This window comes from Lytechinus variegatus, chromosome 2 (genome assembly GCF_018143015.1).
Source record: "Lytechinus variegatus isolate NC3 chromosome 2, Lvar_3.0, whole genome shotgun sequence".
In the NCBI taxonomy this organism is placed as follows: domain Eukaryota; kingdom Metazoa; phylum Echinodermata; class Echinoidea; order Temnopleuroida; family Toxopneustidae; genus Lytechinus; species Lytechinus variegatus.
Genome location: NC_054741.1, coordinates 49136371 through 49155510, shown reverse-complemented (window position 1 = coordinate 49155510; position 19140 = coordinate 49136371). Strand labels below are relative to the sequence as shown.

Below are 19140 nucleotides of genomic sequence, written 5' to 3'. Positions count from 1 at the left end.
AAAAAGTTTTATGCAAAAGGCTTCTGGTCTTTAAAAGAATTGTACAGGAAATCTACATTATGTATGGCATACAAGTGTGTAAATGGATTAGCTCCCCATCTATTAAGTACCAAATTTATTTTAATGATGATGTATCAGTGCGTATAACATGTATAACACGAAGAACAAATAAATTAATGCTACGAGCCCCGAAATTCAAAACGCAGTATTACAAGAACACATTTATACCGGTAGGCATAAGTTAATGGAACTATTTATCTCAAGACACTCAATCTGCTCAATCATTAGCAATATTCAAACGTCTTCTGAATTCTTAATAATATTCCCACACCATTTGTATCTTAATTGTATCTTATTTGTTTTCGCTTATGTCAATGTGTAATCAGAATGTTCAATTTGATATATGTTACAAGTAAAGTAACGAGTCTGCAGAGTGTAATGGGGTGTGTGTGTGAGGGGGGGTGCTTCTGTGTGTTTGTGTGTTTCTGATGAGGGTTGGGATTTTTAAAGGTTTATTTCTTGTATATTTTGCATATTATGTACTTTATAATTTGTATGTATTTTGATCAACAGGGCCCAATTGCAAACCAGCTTTTTATTTTTTTATGTTTTTTATCGTGTGTAGCTGAATTGGTTACCCTGTATAAAGATGTGAAATAATTAATTAATAAAAAATATATTTCAAAGGCTTAGTATCGTTTCCTCGCTCTCTTTTATTGGGATGGGGTTATGTCCCATTTCTTCTCACTTTGCTTTTATAATACCCTCTATATCCTGTCATTAAATTTCATGACACTACAAGACATTTACGATTACAATGTTCATCATAATAATCCGTGATGCAAGATGCGGGCCCAATGCGGGCATTTATAGGGATTTCTATTGAAGGATAGTTATCTTGAGCTCTTGAATAAGAAATGATCACCGGTTATAAATTTGTTTTCACCATTAGCCACAATGATATACATAGTAAGGAAATGGTATCACCGTGATTGATGGTCATTTGGTCTGATTTTTTTTTAACTGATTGCTAAGAAAGCATGAATGCTTGTAAGCGAGCAACCAGAGGACCGACGGCTTAAGGTCCTCTCCGAAAGACCTGGTACTGGGGATTAATGCCTTACCATCATCACAGCGGAGAATATCAACCAACCTTTTCTCAAAATTTCTTGCATTCGTCGGGTTGCTTACTTTCAAGACATTGTGGAGATATCGTTGACAATTTGATAGGACCCTTCACTGGCTATTCATGCATGTGTGATAGAACTTTGAACAAAGACCGATTCCCTCTGACAGCAGGAGCTAGTTTCAGCAAACAAATTAAGAAAGGAAAGGAGAAAATACTCTCATATTCGAATATGATGGATTTGTTTGTTCTTTTTTCTCTTGAGTTAACGAGACCCAACTTTTGCAACATACAGACATACTCTTGGTTGATCCAAATGATTCCAGGATTCTGCTTAGAAAAAAAATATTATCACAATAGGCTTAATGTCCTCTGTCTCGTACTTCCGAAATTAACTAAATCAAGTGGTGCTTCATGCTACTAGTTTAGAATACTACCTCTCGCTCGAGACACGATTATTCGCCTTTTATTCTGAAAACGAATCAATATCTTGCTCTGCAATGGCAAAAGCGGGAATGTATCTTTTTTTCTTCGCGTTCGTTGCTTGCCGGACGAAGAAGCAATGCTGTACGGAAAGTAATGGTGATGAAGGTAATGATATCATAGTAAAATATATTAGAATTTAATTTTCTTCATCTCGATAACTATTCGCTTTAGCACCTTGCACTCTAAGGTTGAAGATATGGGGTGGTATTCTGAGGTCATTTTATCTTTAAAATATTTCATTTCATCTATTAAAATGAAATTGGTATTCTGAGATTACATTTAATCTCTCAGATAAAATTTACAATTTTATCTTGCTTATGAATTTTATCTTGCGTAAATATAGATGATGCGCAATAGAGCAGTGCCTGCGTAGACATACCCATCGCGTATCTGGGTATTGCAAAGCGGATGATGTGCTTGCGCCCAAGTTACTTTGAAGAAAAAATAAATAAAATAAACTTAAAAGAGGGTAGCGGCTATTTTACCTCCGCGACGTTGATTTCACCAATATTTCTAAGTGAATTAACCCCAAATGTTGAAATGACAATGAAAATAAATTATATATTTATTGAGAATAACACCTTAACGCCATTCCTGTACAATCAGAAAGTATTTCATAAGACTTATCTTGACTAATATTGTCTTTGAAATGATTTTTTTTTATTCAAACAAGTTCACACCTAGTTAGCATTAATGCATTTAGCATTTCCATTTATTTGAAAGCAGGATAAAAGAGCATTTTCGATGCCTTGCTCAGGGGCATAGCTGCCGCGGCCGGGAATCGAACCCCGGACTTTTTCATGTATAGCCAGGCGCCTTAGACCACCCGGCCATGGCACCTCCAAATGATGCTTGAAAAGATGCGATATAGACTTCGAAAAAAGATGAATGTATTGTCCTGTTTGTTAAAAAAACGCGCAAGCGTACAGTGCATACGTATTTGAAGTCACTTAATTAACGCAATCTCTCCCCTTTGCCACACCTCCAGGCAGAATGGATTCCAATTGGTTGAGTGACACGAGAGAGCTATAAAAGCGCGTTTCTAATTCGATATTGACTAAAAAGTAGGTGTGTCTTACAGAGATAAAATGAAGAAAAAATTGTTTTCAGAATACCAATTCGGAGATATTTTAAAGGTATTTTATCTCACAAATTTTAACGGAGATAAAATATTATACAGATATTGACTAACGGGGTGTGTAATATAAACATTCTTTGGACAGTTGGACAGCCGGATTTGTATTTTCACGATGGGAAAATGTTAATCCTTTAGGTGGTCCAAAGAATGTTTTTTTAACACATCCCATCAGTCAATATCTGTTGTATTGGATAGCCCCAAATGATGAAGATAAAGTAAGGCCTAACGATGCGTGCAGCATGTTTATTATATTCACAGTGATTGATTGGTATAACTGGTATAGATATAACGTTGGATCTTGATCTATAAATATCTAAGTAACGTTAGTCTAGCGCAGTGAATGACCCTTTTCTATTCAAATCAACTTTGTTTAGGCCTAGCCCTAGATTTAAATCTAAGTTCGAGCCCTGTCCAGGTCCAGGACCCAAGGCAGGCCCGCCGATAATGCATGGTAACATCTCATCCACAAGAGGGCGCCATACACGTAGAAAAATATATTCATGGACCGGTTGGTCAATATAATTATTCATGGAAGGTGGACCGGCTGGGAAAATACATTGATTTCGATCGTACGTGACGCGTTAAACCCCTTTTCCACTAGGGCCAGGACAGCGTCAGGACAAGGCGCGGAATGTAATAATTACAATCCGCGACCCTTCCGCAACCTGTCCGGACATTCCTAGGAGTGTCCACACGCTGTCCTAAACCCTTCCTGGTGTTCGGGAAATCAAAATTTGTCCGCAACCAAATTTTGGTCGAGACCAAAATTTGGACGCGGATAATAAATTCCTGACACCTTCGGGACCCTGTCCTGACGATGTCCTGATGATGTCCTGCCCTTCCTAAACCCTTCCGCGTCTTCCGGAAACCATCCGCAATCAGGTCAGCTTCAAGAAGGAAAGAAGAAGCCATGCGGATTTTATCAGGAACATGCGGATTGGAATAGGAAGGCAAGCGGACAGTTTCAGGAACGTGCGGACAGGAATAAGAAGGCAAGCGGACTGTTTCAGGAACGTTCGGACTGGAATAGGAAGGCAAGCGGAGTGATTCAGGAATGTGTGGATCCAATGCTAATATGTATGGAACGAGTACACAAGTAGCAAAAACCGTTTGCAAAAGCACTAGATGGGGCAATGGGATAATACAAGACAAGAAAATTACAAAAAGTAAAGAAATACGGGGTCAAGGGGCCTAATTAGTATATACTAAACAAACCTGAGAACCTAGTATTTCAAGCAGTGTTTTAAACATAATTACGCGAGCGCAAAGCACGAGTTGATTTTTTTTTTTGGGGGGGGGTTACAGACTTGAAGAAGGATATTTCAAGCATTTTCTACTGATCTGAAAAGTGGACTTTTAAAATATTTCTTGCAATAGTTAAACTGGCAATGATGTGAGCAGATTATTTTATTCTGTACTGAACATAAAAAGATGTTTCATGCAACGTTTGATTATGAACTAGATTATTTTAATGTACTCGACTGAAAAAAGGGACCTTATAGGCAGCGCTTGACTTTACAAATAGGACAAATATCATAACAAAATTAATAATACAGGTGTAGATTCAAAACTGAAATTCAAGTGTATATTCCTATTACATTTTAAGCACTTTGTTTGATCATGAATGAGGTGTCATTAATAAGAAATAATAATAAATGGTAGCAAGTTTATAAATATCGCTTTTATCAGAACGGCTCAAAACGATTTACAGCAGGGGCAAAACGATTTACCCCAGGATTCATTTCAATCCCGCATGAAAAGTGCACAATTTCCACACCCTGGGAAGCATTCCTTGCATTTATCCCGATCTAAAAATTGCTCTGGCAAATTCAAGCATACAATAACTTTCGCTTCCAATCGGGTACCCATTTAGCGCCTGGGTGGAGAGTGGCAAGGTATGCAATACGTCTTGTCAAAGGACGGTTTAGACCGCGGTGAGAATCGAACACACGACTCTCCGTTTACAAGGCGGGAGTCAGAACCACTACACCACGACTCTTTACAAAAAATAGGCCTTCCTGAAAAAAAGTCGTGCACAGAGCATTTTTCTCATAAACATGAAATATGAGCGCGAAGCGCGAACTCACTTCTTTCAAACATCAAGGACGAAAAAGAAAAGACCTAAGTATTTTTCGTAAAAAAATGAACAGCGTGCACAATCTTCTTATGATTAAACTATTGAAAGTATGAAGCGTGAAATGGACCATTATTTTCTACAAATTGAACTAGCTGAAACACAGATATTCTCCCCGTCTGCAGGTCTGTCAATTTCTTCACTCTTCTTCCTTTTTCCCCCTCTTCTTTGGTTACTCCATTTTTCCTATTTTTACGCAGTCAATAGTAGCGTTCGCATTCGGCCTCCTGGAATTGCCCATTTACATTTTCTTACTTAGTCTATTTCAATTGGTACAAGAGGAGGCAAAGGCGATTAGACACTGGATTCACATTTTCGTCTATAAATTAAAACTGATATTTCTAATCTTACACTTTCATAATCTCGACCAATTATTTTCTGTTCAGTATCGCGATTTTTTTCCTCGATTCTATTTCACCTTATTTCATTCATCTCCTTCGTTTATTCCTATTACTTTTGTGCTGTTTGTATATCTATTTAATACTGGGAGGGGTAAGCCAGCAGCAGGGAGAGGAGGGCCGCATCAGCACGGCACCCCCTTTTTCTTTTCCATCATATCATTTTTTTTTAAGTTTCCATTTCCATTTCACTTATTTTTCTTCTGTTTGTATTTTTTAAAGGGGGAGCAAGACCACCTCACCCCTTGATCTGCATGTGCCTGTCGAATGCAATTTGCATCCTAACTTCCTGCTTTCTTCCTCTGTTGTAATATATAATCATGTATTAAATTGTAAAAAAATTATAAGAAAGTAATGTTATAAAGAGAGCCCCGACTTTGCTATGAACATATGCAGTCTTTTTAAAGTTACCTTAGTTGAAAAAAATCAAGATCCGAGATAATTTATTGTTATGTATAAAAATGCAAAAAATCTGCTTTCAAAAAGTGAATACTACATTACACCGCTAACACACTTTCCTTTATCCTCCACATTTCAATCAAATAATGCGAGCGCGAAGCGCGAGCTGAACATTTTTTACATTCCTACCTAAATACTGGGCATTCTAAGCACCTTTTAAAAGCATGAACAGGAAAGGAGTATGACTATACACTTGATGTGAGCGCGAAGCGCGAGCCGAAACGAAATTCGACATATCACGTTTTGTAAATCAGAAAAAGGATGGATAATTGGATAGATGGATAATATTCCTACATTAATAATAATATTTGGTAATTTGATCTGAAACTGGCACAAGATTCGTATCTAAATAAACATGCGTGCGTGTGTTTAGATCCGGACCTAGAATCAGGAACTTCCAATTACATTCTTTATTATAATATCAATAATAAGAGCGCGATGATCGAGCTAAATATATTTGATTTTCAGATCTAAGAAAAAAGAATTTAAGCGCAGTTACGAATTGGATATTGATCTCGCTTAATAAATGATGCGAGTGCGAAGCTCAAGTTTATATTTTTATCATTACATATATTTTGAGTAGCAAACGGGACATTTTAAGGTCATTTTTTGTCTTCAAATGACTATGATGACTATCTTCCTAAGCGAGATATGAAACTTGTCGATATTCCATTCTGAAAAAAAAAACGGACAATGATTATTAGGAAATCATGAAAATATTGTTACATGACTTATTAATCAAATGAGGGCTCGAAATTTATATTAAGGTCAGATAACTGGACATTTTGTAATCATGAATAGGATACATGGGTTGATATATTTTTAACAAAAATAATGCGAGCGCAAACTGTGAGCCGAAAATTTTAATAAACTGTCATAAAAGAGGAATTTAAAATAATTTGTTACAATTGATACAGGTATAAATAACTCCCCAATCAAAATGCAAGCGAGCAGCTTTAGCTGACTATTCACAATCAGACCATCCTAAAAAGGGATATTTAAAAAAAAATATGGAATACACGAAGAGAATAGTTTTTTGACAAATCAAATAACGCTAGCGCGCAGCGCGAGCGGAAAATGTTCATATTTAGACCATAAAATATAGTCATCTTATAGAAAACTATAAAATCTATTTGTAAATCAAACAAATTGAAAACTTAATTTCCGAGAAATGTTTTGTATATTTACTTCAAAACTTGATCTTTTAAGCTCAATATAAGTCTATTGAGCAAGTTATACATCTCATAGATTAGGCAATGCGGGCACAAAGCCTGAGCGAAAAGTTAACATAGTGACATGAAATCCCCCCCCCCCCCCATCTTATATAATTCACTCGTCTTTCTCCTCTTATTTTTCCTCTTCGTTTTCTCTTCTCTTTTCCCTTCTGGTTCTTTTCCCTCTCTTTCCATTTTTTTATTTTTTTTCTCGTTCCAAATATTGGGGAGGGGGGCATTTGATATCAAATGCCCCCTTCCAAAAAGTGAGGGGACGCGTCGCCCCTGTCCCCCTGGGATGTCCACCAATGTATGCAATTTGGTTGCGGACAGGGTGCCGAAATGACAAAAGTAGCTTCCGCAACCCTTCCTGGTCTTGTCCGCGCCCTAGTGGAAAACCGCCTTTATGGACCAATCGCGCTTGGCTATCTGTCTTGGCTATCTAATATTTTATTTTATCTGAGATGAAATGTATCTCAGAATACCACCCATGATTGGTTTCATAACCTTTTACTAACGTAAGTTCTCCCGGATTTTGATTTAAAACAACGAGTCACGCTTTTGTTTAATAAGGTATCATCTACCTTATCTATTTCCTTCATTTCATTGCATAACTATTGTAGTAACTAATGATCCAAATGATAACTTGTAAATATTTCTCCTGTCACTCTGTTTTGATTTTTTTTTACCCTAAAAGGACACGAGGGAAGCTTTTTTTATGAACAAATTCTATGGAAGATGAAATCCATAACTAAGGTGTTACTTTTTCTCGTTTCAATTGGTCTGGTTAATTAATTTAGGACTTAATTTATTTGGTTAATGGTCTGCAATAATTTCCTTTTGAAAAAAAAAACAATGAAAAACAAAACTCTAAACACAAGAAATACACAAAGAAATATTTGGCTTTCGATTTTTTCTTTGTGGAAACCTTTAAATGGGATTGCAAAGATGACATCTGGAGAAAATCAAAGTGACATTGGGTCTTGCATAATATGCAAATGGTGATTCCATAGTGTCGTATGGGACATTTAGAGAACATTTTACAGTTTTTGGACAAGAAAAACCAAAATATTCTAGTAAATAAAGGTGATCATCAAGTACTAGCAGAGTGTTAGGAAAACCACGACTTAAAATAACTTGAATTCACATCCTGTATAATACAGATTTAAAATAATAATGTGTCGTACGAGACGCAGGAAAGGTGGCTTGACAGTGAGTTTGACAGAAAATTTTCATGAAAACTGAACTCAAATTGATATTCAATTACCCAAGAACAGACACATATATGAAAGAAAGTAAAATAAACATTCATGAATAAATAAAGCAAATTTAAATTTTCGAGAACATTGTGGCGTACGGGACACTCAAAATGTGTCGTACAGACATCTATAAATTGAAGCCAAATTTTCGTACTTTGTGTCTCTTTGACTTCTTTAATCACTTTATTTGGCTGATGATAATGATAGCCATATAAATATAAAGACATTTATTATGTTAAAAACCGCTATTGGCTGAATATTTGTCAATATATCAGAAACATTATAATGTGTCGTAAGGCACACTTGTGTGTTGTACAGGCATATGCGTGTTGTACTGGACAGCCTTTATAAAACAATGTACTTTTTATCCATTGGAAAGGGAGCATTGTCCCTAAATTCTTCATGTTTTAAAGAAAAGCCTTAAGTAGCCATTCAGGGCAATACGATTAAGTAACATCATTCTATCCTTTATATTTACAATTGGGATCAATATATCATCATTCTGTCATGATGGGATATTCACAATGGTTTACAGCATTTTTAAGAGCTAAAAAACTTGAGGTTTTGTGTGAAGTTAATTCAAGTAAATATAGTTATAATTTCTAATACACTATTAAAAAAATGAATGAATAAAACTGTATTTGTGTAAATTAATGGGGTAAATTGTTATGATTTTTCATACAAAAACCGGACATGGTGGCTCAGTGGTAGAGCGTCCGCCTCATGAACGGGAGGTCGTGGGTTCGATCCTCGGCCAAGTCATACCGAAGACTTATAAAAATGGGACCTTCTGCCTGCTTGCTAGGCGCTCAGCATTTAGAATGGAGAAGGGTAATAATAACATATAATGTTATGCAGGGCCCGCTGGGAGAGCAGTTTTCTAACTGAAGTGGCTACCCTGGGTAAATAAAACGTTATTATTATTTATTTATTTATACAAAATGTATATACATGATACATGTCAAAACCGTCAATTGTAATTCCACAAAATGTTTTTTTTTCTAAAGAAATGCGATCTTACTTTTTTTTACTTTTCTGCATTTCATTAAACCATATGGTTTGTCTTATTTTTCCAGATTTTTTTACAGCTTGAGAAAATTGAGGAGTTTCAATACTGTAAATAAAAAGATAGTGATCATCAAGGGAGGTCTTAACAGATGATTAATATGTATTTTTTGTACATCTTATAATAATTTCACAAAAGCATGCTAGAGAAAATCATCTTTCCATGCTAGGGTTAATTACTTAAAAAGGTTTTCTTTTCATGCTCGAGGACAAAGAAATTAACCAGCTCTGACCAGTGAAAATCACCAGTTTAGCAGAAGGGATTCACAAAAGAATAGGTCTACCAGAAGTCAATCAAAATGGTTAGAATCGCATATTTCATGTTCTATGGAGATTTAAAAATAGTACATATTCAGTTCACTGAATGTCTAATCAATTACTTAAAGGGGAATGAAACCCTTGGAAAAAGTGGGCTTGTGTCGAAACAGGAAAATCAAAGAATAAGAACAAAGAAAGTTTGAGAAAAATCGGATTGAAAAGTTATGAGCATTTGAATAATTATAGCAATCACTAATGCTATGGAGATCCTCCCATTTGCAATGCGACAAGGATGTGTGATGTCACATGTCAACAACTTTCCCTTTGTTGGACTATAAAAATACTCCCAAAATGTCTCTTTTTGCTTTTTGTTATGGTGATACAAACTCTTTATCCATGATGTGTTCTTTAGAAATCTGTATTACATGCTCTTCTATAGAAAGAATATATGTTCTACTGACAGATAAGTGAAATATATACTAAAGTAATGGGGAGAGTTGTTCACAAGTGGCATCACACATCTTTGTGGCATTGCCAATTTGAGGATCTGCATGGCATTAGTGATAGCAATATTCAAATGCTCATAACTTTTTCATTATTTGTCCGATTTTTCTCAAACTTTCGTTGATCTTTTTCTTTAATTTTGTTTTTGTTTTCACACAAGCTAACTGGTTCCAAAGGTTTCATTCTCCTTTGAATTAAAATAGGCCTACTGTTTATAGTTTCTGAATCCGAATCGTGCAATGAAATGCAGTATTATGTGTTTTAGAGGTCAACTTTTAATAGGAAAATATTGAAAAATAGAGGGCAGTAATTAGATCCTTAAGGTTAAATCTATAACCCATGGGTCAAACAGAGAGAAACTGATACTGTTAAGATTGCATCATCAAAAATAAAAGTTAGGAAAAGCTTTTGCATTTTCATGTGTCGTACGCGACATTGCCAAATAGGTTCAGAAAAATCAGGGGTGCCTCTATAATGGATCATGAAAATGTAGATGTTATTTGGAACCATGGATGATACATTATTCCATTGACCTCATTGTAATATTTTCAATCTTCTCGTGCTTTGCCAATAATGGTTTCAAGCAGTGTTTTTGTTTCATGATCCATAATAGGGACAGCCCTGATTTCTCCGAACCTATTTCTGGCAATGTCCCGTACGACACATGAAAATGCAAAAGGAATCCAAATCGTGCAATGAAATGCAGTATTCTGTGTCATACGGGATATGTCCGTACGACACACACTGTGTCGTACGGAACAACTTTTATTAGGACAATTATTGAAAATGAAGGGCAGTAATTAGATCCTCATAGGTCAAATCGATAACCCATTGGTGAAAGATAGAGAAACTGATATTGTAAGATTGCATCATCGACAATAAAAGTGTAGGAAAAACTTGTGAATCTTCATGTGTCGTACGGGACATTGCCAAATAAGAAGATATATAATTGAAACCATCGGTGATACATTATTCCACTATATGACCTGCAATATTTTCAGTCTTCTCGTACTTTGCTAATTGCGGTTTAAAACAGAGTTTTTGTTCTTGAATATTTGATCAGCAAATTTATTGAAAATTGAAAAGTCCATTGTTTCCCCCCCCCCCAAAAAAAAAAAAAAAATATATATATATATATATATATATAATATATATATATATACCTGACTTCACTTTTGGTTAAAACTCACAATTTTCATTAAATTTAAGTATCATAGTAAAATATTACACTACTTATTACTTATTGAAAGCATGTTGAAATATTGGCTATTTTTGAAGTTATGGTGTATTTATTTTCACGAATAAATTTGCATATTTGATTCATAATGAATAAAAATAAAATACTATTTTCGGATTTTTATACGGCCTTGTAAAGAAAAAGTAAAGAATGTGCGCGCCAAATTTCGGCACGATCGTGCGAACAGCGGCCGAGATCAGAGGGGAGGGGGCCATCATGCCCCTCCCCCGTCATCAATAACTCTTAAATAGCCCAGTACTTTATGGGTTAAAGCGTGTGGTATAAGTTTACCCGATATCGATCGGTGCTCTAAGAATAAGAACCATAAACTGATGGTGAGTTCGCAAATTGTCATTAAACCTCACAGGACCAATGAAATTAAACCTGATTTTTCATATCAAATCAATTTTCAACAGCTTTCCTGTATGCAGTTCAATTTTTCGTGTTTGAATCAGCTAATGTCTGATGAAGATTCTATAATATTGGTCCAAAAGTTTATAGTTGATATACTTTTGCAGTCATAGCAATGTTAATCGAAATGGGTTTTATTGGAAATAAAATATTCCCATATCAAGAAAAATAAACATCCTTATTACATGATTCAGCGAAAAGACAAAATATTACCCAGGGAAGCCGCTTCAGTTCCGAAAACTGTTCTCCCAGCGGGCCCTACTATTATTATTACCCCGGCTTTAGCTGAGCTGCCTAGGCGCTCAAAGCATTCAAGGAATTTCTTCCTACCGGGTACCCATTCATCTCACCTGGGTTGAGTGCAGCACAGCTCCTCCGCCAATTCTTTGTCTGGGGAAAGAACTAAAATAGGTGTCCAAAAAACATGCAAGCAAAAAGACAAAGCAACCTGACTGGCGTTGAAACAGGTCTAAAACCTAAAAACGAGTGGTCTAAGGCGCCTGGCTGTACATACAAAGTCCGGGGTTCGATCCTCGGCCGCAAGCAAGCAAGGCACTTCAACATTGCTCTTTCATCCTGCTTTCAAATAAATGGAAATGCTGTGTGCATTATTGGTAACTAGGTGTGAACTTTAAAAAAAAATATTTGGCTTATGAGATTTGTTTGTTTTATAAATTGAAAGGGTCTTTCGATAGCCCGGATTCGGATTAATAACGAAATATTCGCCACATTATGATATAAGCGAGCAAGCCCTAGAATTAAAAAAAAAAAACCTCATCTGTGTATCAAATTAAAAAAAAATTATCTTGCGTCGACTAAATCAGGGAGAACCTTAATTCAATGCGTCATAGTAAAGAGTCGGTTGTTTCACCATCGGCAAGGTATACGTTGAAAATTCAAAGGGGGAACTATATTTCTCCCAGTCCTAGAACAAAACACTGTAAATTCCACCTCTTTATATTATCAATACCTGAAATAACTTAAATAACAGAGGAAGTGACAACGCCGACCAGGCCCACCACGACAATGTTACAACCTGAAATAATGACAACAAGCACAGGTAAATCACATTAAGAGGGCCAAATCACAATATTTGACTTATTTTATGAAGCTTGAAAATTTCCAAATCATAAATGGTTTCAGCCCCTCCCTTGCGTTCTGTTCCGTAACAAAAATGTTAAAATTACCATCTGATTTTCATTTTTTGGAAGCGTCGTGGTGTAGCGGTTCTGACTCTCGCCTTGTAATCAGAGGGTGGTGTCGTGTGTTCGAATCCCACCATGGCCTAGCGTCCTTTGGCAAGGCGTCAATCCACACTTTGCCACTCTCCACCCAGGTGTTAAATTGGTACCCGGTAGGAGGTGAAAGCCTATATGTAGTATGCCTATAGCAAATGAGTCTTGGAACGCTTGTTGGAATGCTCTCCAGGGAGTGGAGAAGGTGCATACATAGTATGCGGGCATGCAAGGATCCGATGACCAGGGTAATAATATATCTCTAAAGCGCTTAAAGACGTCTTCCGACGTATTAAGCGCTATATAAATGCGGAATATTATAATTATTACTATTGTCAGCTTCCCACTTTCAAAACCATTTCGCGGACCCTGACTTTCATATCCTTTCCGGGTAACCATTCAGTATATAGCTGGATTGAACATGTTGATGGTGGGGATTTAACACCCATACACCGCTGCCAGTATAATATGACGCCCTCTCGCAAAATCCTACCAATAACTGTAGGAAATGAAAAATCCATACAAGTTGTTGTACAACTTCTTTTTTTTCTGTCTCAACAGGTCTCGCCAGCAATCCGTTAGGGCTGGAGAGTGGGGTTATTCCAGATTCAAGTTTTACAGCTTCTGGGAATTATAAGGCAAACCAGGCCCCTTGGAGGGGGCGGCTAAACCTAATAGCGGATTCAAATGGGGCCGGAGCCTGGGTTCCTAGATCAAGTTATGCCGACCAGCATGGCCAGTGGATTCAGGTTTGATTGATAATACAGCTTTATCACTTTATGATTTTCAGTTCCGAATGAAGCTACCATATTTGGTCGGTATGATGATAAAAAAGATTATCGGTCAATCGTGCCCGTAGAGTGCAGGCTTCTCATGTTTATATTGATACAAGTTTTGTTAAGAGATTATGAGATCATGCAACCAATTCAACATATTTAAAAATTAAAAGATTAACCATTTTGAAATTTATTTTCATAAACGACCTTCAATTCTCAGGTTGATCTGTTGGCTACGTACCGCATCACCGGAGTGGCAACACAAGGTCGTCAAGATTACCCTCAGTGGACAACTAGCTACATCGTTTCCTGTAGCATGGATGGTCTCGTATTCAATACAGTGAAAGACCCTGTCAAACCTAACTCTGACAAAGTACGTACAAGTATGATGAAATTTATGGTGAATTCAAATGATTACCTGTATTAAATGAAATATATAGAATATACGCATTTTTACTTTTATACACTTCGATATACATGTAAATTTGCAATTGACAGTAATGGCTGACTTAGAATTTTAAAGTTCATGACATTTGTAAAAAGAAAATCTAATGTGAATTACGTTTTGCTTTGCACATTATTGGGGTGAAATTATGTTCTTGATAATATTCTGGTTAACGTTATGCTATATTTTGCTTTTGAAGAAAACGTCTTATCTAATCCATATCTTCTTTTTTTCAGAAATTCCCTGCCAACAATGACCAAAACACTGAAGTGTTTAACCTGTTACCTGAAGATAGGATTTGCCGTTACGTTCGCCTACAACCTGTTACATGGTATAGTAAAAGTGCCTTACGAATTGAGCTTTATGGAAAAGGACCGATAGAAGGTATTGCTTTTGTTACGATACTGCAACAAATAAAGAAAATTTAGTTTTAAATTTGATTTCCCTTTCTTTTATTACAGGAAATAGATCAATCATACATGTAACAAAACTAAAATAATTATGATCTTTCTTTGAAGTGTCAGTTCTGATTATATTCCAAATGATACATATATCAAGGTTGGCTGGCAAAGGTTCCTTAAATTAATGTCCACAATGCTGGCGATAATGAAATTGATGCTGAAGTACGATGAATAACAAGAGTCACTGTAACGAGTTGAAATGTCTGTAAAGACGATGTTGATGATGATTGGTAGTCAATTTCAGCAATCCATGGGTTGAAAAGCGTTCATAAAAACAGGCTGATGATATATAGGGTTGAGAACTGAGAATTCGTTTCTCAAAGTAACTGCAAGCAGTTCATTGATTGCGTGTAAATAATTCAACTGAAATAAATGTTGTATTCCAGTTGGAAATAAACTATGCTCTGCCGTAAAGTCTGGTGTTAAACTCATAGTTCTTATCTGATGTGATGAAGAAACTGTCAGCTTATATACACTGTAGTAAGTTTCCACTATTCTGGAAGCTTCTAGTATTGTCTTTAAAAAGAACATTCTCCTTCTTTCCAGAATAGTTCAATTCTAGAAGACTCTTGAAAGACTTCAGTAAAATTTACAATATAAACATGGTTAATCCTATTGTCCTTTATTTCCCCTACCACTAGGAGTCTCTATTGTGTAGCAGACTTCTATTGTTTATCTTTGTATATTCCAGAAATAACAAAAAAAATACTCATTAAATAGTCATGCCTAACAAAGCTTTACATTCTGGAATATTCTTATTCATTATGTGCTATAAATATCCTTAAAGAGAAAATAACTTAATAAATAAATGTAATTGTTATATGCTATGAATATCCTTAAAGAGAAAATAACTAAAAAATAAATGTAATTTCTTTTACAATACTACTTATATATAACACCTGACTATGTTTTACCAGACGAATATTTCAGAGAGTTATTACCATTATTTGGCTCATTGGATTATATAGTTTAGTAAAAGAACTGAATTTGTTTTATATAATAAAAGGTTCTTTCGATCGCGCCTATTTTTAATTCATCACGTTATAATATCAAGCCCTATAGAATTTAGATATAACCAGAGTGTCAAATTATAAACTTAATTTGATCTTGCGTCGACTAAATTGGGAAGATTCATGCGTCCTAATAAAGAACCGGTTGTTCACCATTGGCAAGGTATACGTCGGAAATTCAAGAAGGGAGCCATATTTCTCTAGATTCTTGTTAAAAATAGTGTAAATCCGACCTCTTTCAATTATTAGTACATGAAATAGATAATTTTATCGTTCCTGTTTTTAAAAGTCACAGCAACAAATCCAACAACGGAGGAAGTGACAATTACGACCAAGCCCACGACGACAACTTTGCAACCTGAAGCAATGACAACACGCACAGGTAAATCGTATTAATCGGGGGGGGGGGGCAATTCCAATATCTACAAATTATTTAATGAGTTTGTTCCACCATCCTCACAAACAAAATAAGATCATGTTTTTTTTTCTTTCAAATTTAGAGTATAGCGAACAACATTCTGTAGGTCTACGAGAAAGAAAAATGTTGCGAAAACTTCCAAATCCAAGATGACTTGAGCCCCCGCCCCACGTTCTTTTTCATATCCGTGTACAGAAACGTAAATATATGATTTTGATTAATTGCATGGGTAAGCTGACTCAGCTCCCCACTTCAAAACCATATCCTACTTGGTTTCCATTTATGCCATGGGCCGAACGTTCATAAGTGCTTTGATTTTCAACTTTTGTTTCAGTTGACCTGACGTATTTTGATATATTGAAAAAAGTCAGAAAAATACATTGATTGGAAATGGTTTGCCCCCGCAGTCAACTCGCTGCAGTGAGCAAAATATGTAATCTAGAACTCCGGTCTTATCATGCTGTCGAATTATTGTACGAGCCGCACATTTAAGCCCCTTTCACAATTGACGTACGACCTGTTTACGACCGCCTGCAACAGTTTTTTCTTGTTGTTGCACGATCGATCCCTTGGTGTCTTGCGAGCACTCGCAGTCGTTGTAGACGACCGTACGAATTCGAGGTGGTCGGAGGTGGTCCTGACTGGTCGCATCTGAACTTTGAACATGTTCAACATCCAAACGCGATCAAATACGACTGATTCACTCGCATCAGATCGTACCATCGGTCGGGAGATCATCGTGTGAGTGTTGCTCAACGTTGTACGACTTGGTGCGAGAGGTGGCACACTAAGTTTAGTCGCATTTGATCGAATGGAGGTCGTACAACACTTGCACATGTGCTAGAGACCTACAGAGACCACTGGGTGTGATAATATAAGATTGTTGGAAGACCGACGAAATTACGGCTTACAACATTCCACTACCGTTGCATTCGCATGTATGCGACCGTTCAGCCCCTTTCGCAAGTGACGTCCGACCAGTTTACGACCGCCTGCAACAGTTTTTTTCTTGTTGTTGCACGATCGATCTCTCGGTGTCTTGCGAGCACTCGCAGTCGTTGTAGACGGTCGCACAAACTCGAGGTGGTCGTGACTGGTCACATCTGAACTTTGAACATGTTCAAAATCCAAACGCGATCAAATACGATCGATTCACTCGCATCAGGCCGTACCAGGGTCGTACCATCGGTCGGGCGATCATCGTGCGAGTGTTGTTCAACGCTGTACGACTTGGTGCGAGAAGTGGCACTTACTCGACTGGATGTCGTACAACACTTGCACATGTGCTAGCGACCTACATGTACAGAGACCTGTCTTGCGACTGGGTGCGATAATAAGTGGGCCAAAAAGACTGTTGCAAGACCGATCGCAACGGCTTACAACATTGCACTACCGTTTCATTCGCATGTATGCGACCGTTCCACTCGCAATCCCTCGTGCAACACTCGCGTGTGATCGCACGAGCACAATAAGAGCATATGCGACTTACTCGTGCAACGGGGTTTACTGGTCGTTTTTGTTGTACGACAGCTGTTGCAACTGTGAAAGCCTCTGTGCGATCTTATGAGATGACTAGCGATTGATGCCTGTTGCAGCCTGTCGCACGACCAAAAGGTTGCAAATGGTCGTACGTCATTGTGAAAGGGGCTTTAGCCAAACGCTCTGCAATAGCACAGTGGGGAAAATGTGAGTGTACAGTCGAACCACGAACCAAGTTTGGTCAGTATTAAACATTATTATTATTTTTACACCCACTATAAGGTATCACTGGAGATATCTGTGGATGTCAGTCACATACCTTTAGTTGTAAATCATCGCAATATATTAATATTCCATACTAATATCCACAAATTTACCGGAACAGTCAAGAAAATTGGTAACCCAGGGAGCTCGGCCCGCGGGCCGGAGCCCAGGAGTCGACCGTGCAAAGGGGGGGGGGGGGGCGTTGGGGTAGATTGGGGTCTCAATAGTAATCTTAATAAAATGTTGAAACAGAAATTATGGACTTACCACGATTATATGGATGAAGGCCTGTCGTGACACACAAATCCTGACATCGAGGCACAGACCGGAACCTCAATATATATATATATATATATGTATATATATATATATATATATATATATATATATATATATATATATATATATATATATATATATATATATATATACGTATGTATGTATATATATATATATATATATATATATATATATATATATATATATATATATACACACAGCCTCGGTCTCGGTCGGCCATTTTGTTTTGAAATTTGAAAGAAGGAGAGGTATCGCGCCAGAACTTTTCGTGTTTTTTTTTAGGTTCAGGTCTGTGTCTCGATGTCAGGACTTGTGTGTCACGATAGACTTTCATCCATAAAATCGTGATTAGTGGTAACTGAGACCACAATCTACCCCCATCGTCTCCCTTGTTTTGCACGGTCGACTCGAAGCGGGCCGGAGCCCCCTGGGTTAAAAAAATATTGTAGACTCGCATGTCAGACTGACACTGACTATACAGGCAGCAAAATTGTGTTGCCAATTTACCTGTATAACACATTGTTCGTAATGCGCTGCGCTGCTGGTCTGGATTATGATGATAATACGTGTTAATATAAACAGTTTTATTCACAACAAACGCAAAACCCTTGAAAAAGACCATGTAGACTTTATTATAATTCGGGTATGTTAGCATAAAATATCGCCTTGGACTAATTTTAAGAAATGATAGCAATTCCTTTTCCAAAGTGACGAGATGTAGATTCCATTCTTTTATGAATGGATTTTTTTTCTGGCCCTGCGTATCGAAAGTTTGTGTTTCTGTGTGTACATAAAGAGAGAGAGGGGGAGGGGTAATAAGAGATGGTACAGTGAAAATAGAGTGAGACTAAGAAAGAGGGAAAGATAAATGTAAATGCATAATAATTTTGGTAGGCTAAGTTGAATGGAAGATTCATTTTTCCTAACAATTAAACATAATGATATTTTTCTTTCATTAAATGATGTTCTGGTCCCGCCCTTTAGTCAGAAACATACAAGTCTTTCCATTCACCCTTCCCTGGTCTTCATAATTATAAATATTATTTGAATATTTCTGGTCACA

General features: G+C 36.8%; 1 protein-coding gene across 1 annotated transcript in view; it reads left to right on the top strand.

Annotated features, from left to right (window-relative positions):
- The first annotated feature begins 765 nt into the window (after positions 1 to 765).
- LOC121408243 (lactadherin-like) overlaps positions 766 to 19140 on the top strand; it is a 23883-nt gene continuing 5508 nt past the window's right edge. The window contains exons 1-5 of the mRNA XM_041599640.1: positions 766 to 1717; positions 13486 to 13673; positions 13921 to 14073; positions 14382 to 14529; positions 15906 to 15998. Of these exons, the coding sequence (XP_041455574.1) occupies positions 1627 to 1717; positions 13486 to 13673; positions 13921 to 14073; positions 14382 to 14529; positions 15906 to 15998 (673 nt within the window). The 5' untranslated portion in view covers positions 766 to 1626. The remainder of the gene's footprint in view (positions 1718 to 13485; positions 13674 to 13920; positions 14074 to 14381; positions 14530 to 15905; positions 15999 to 19140) is intronic.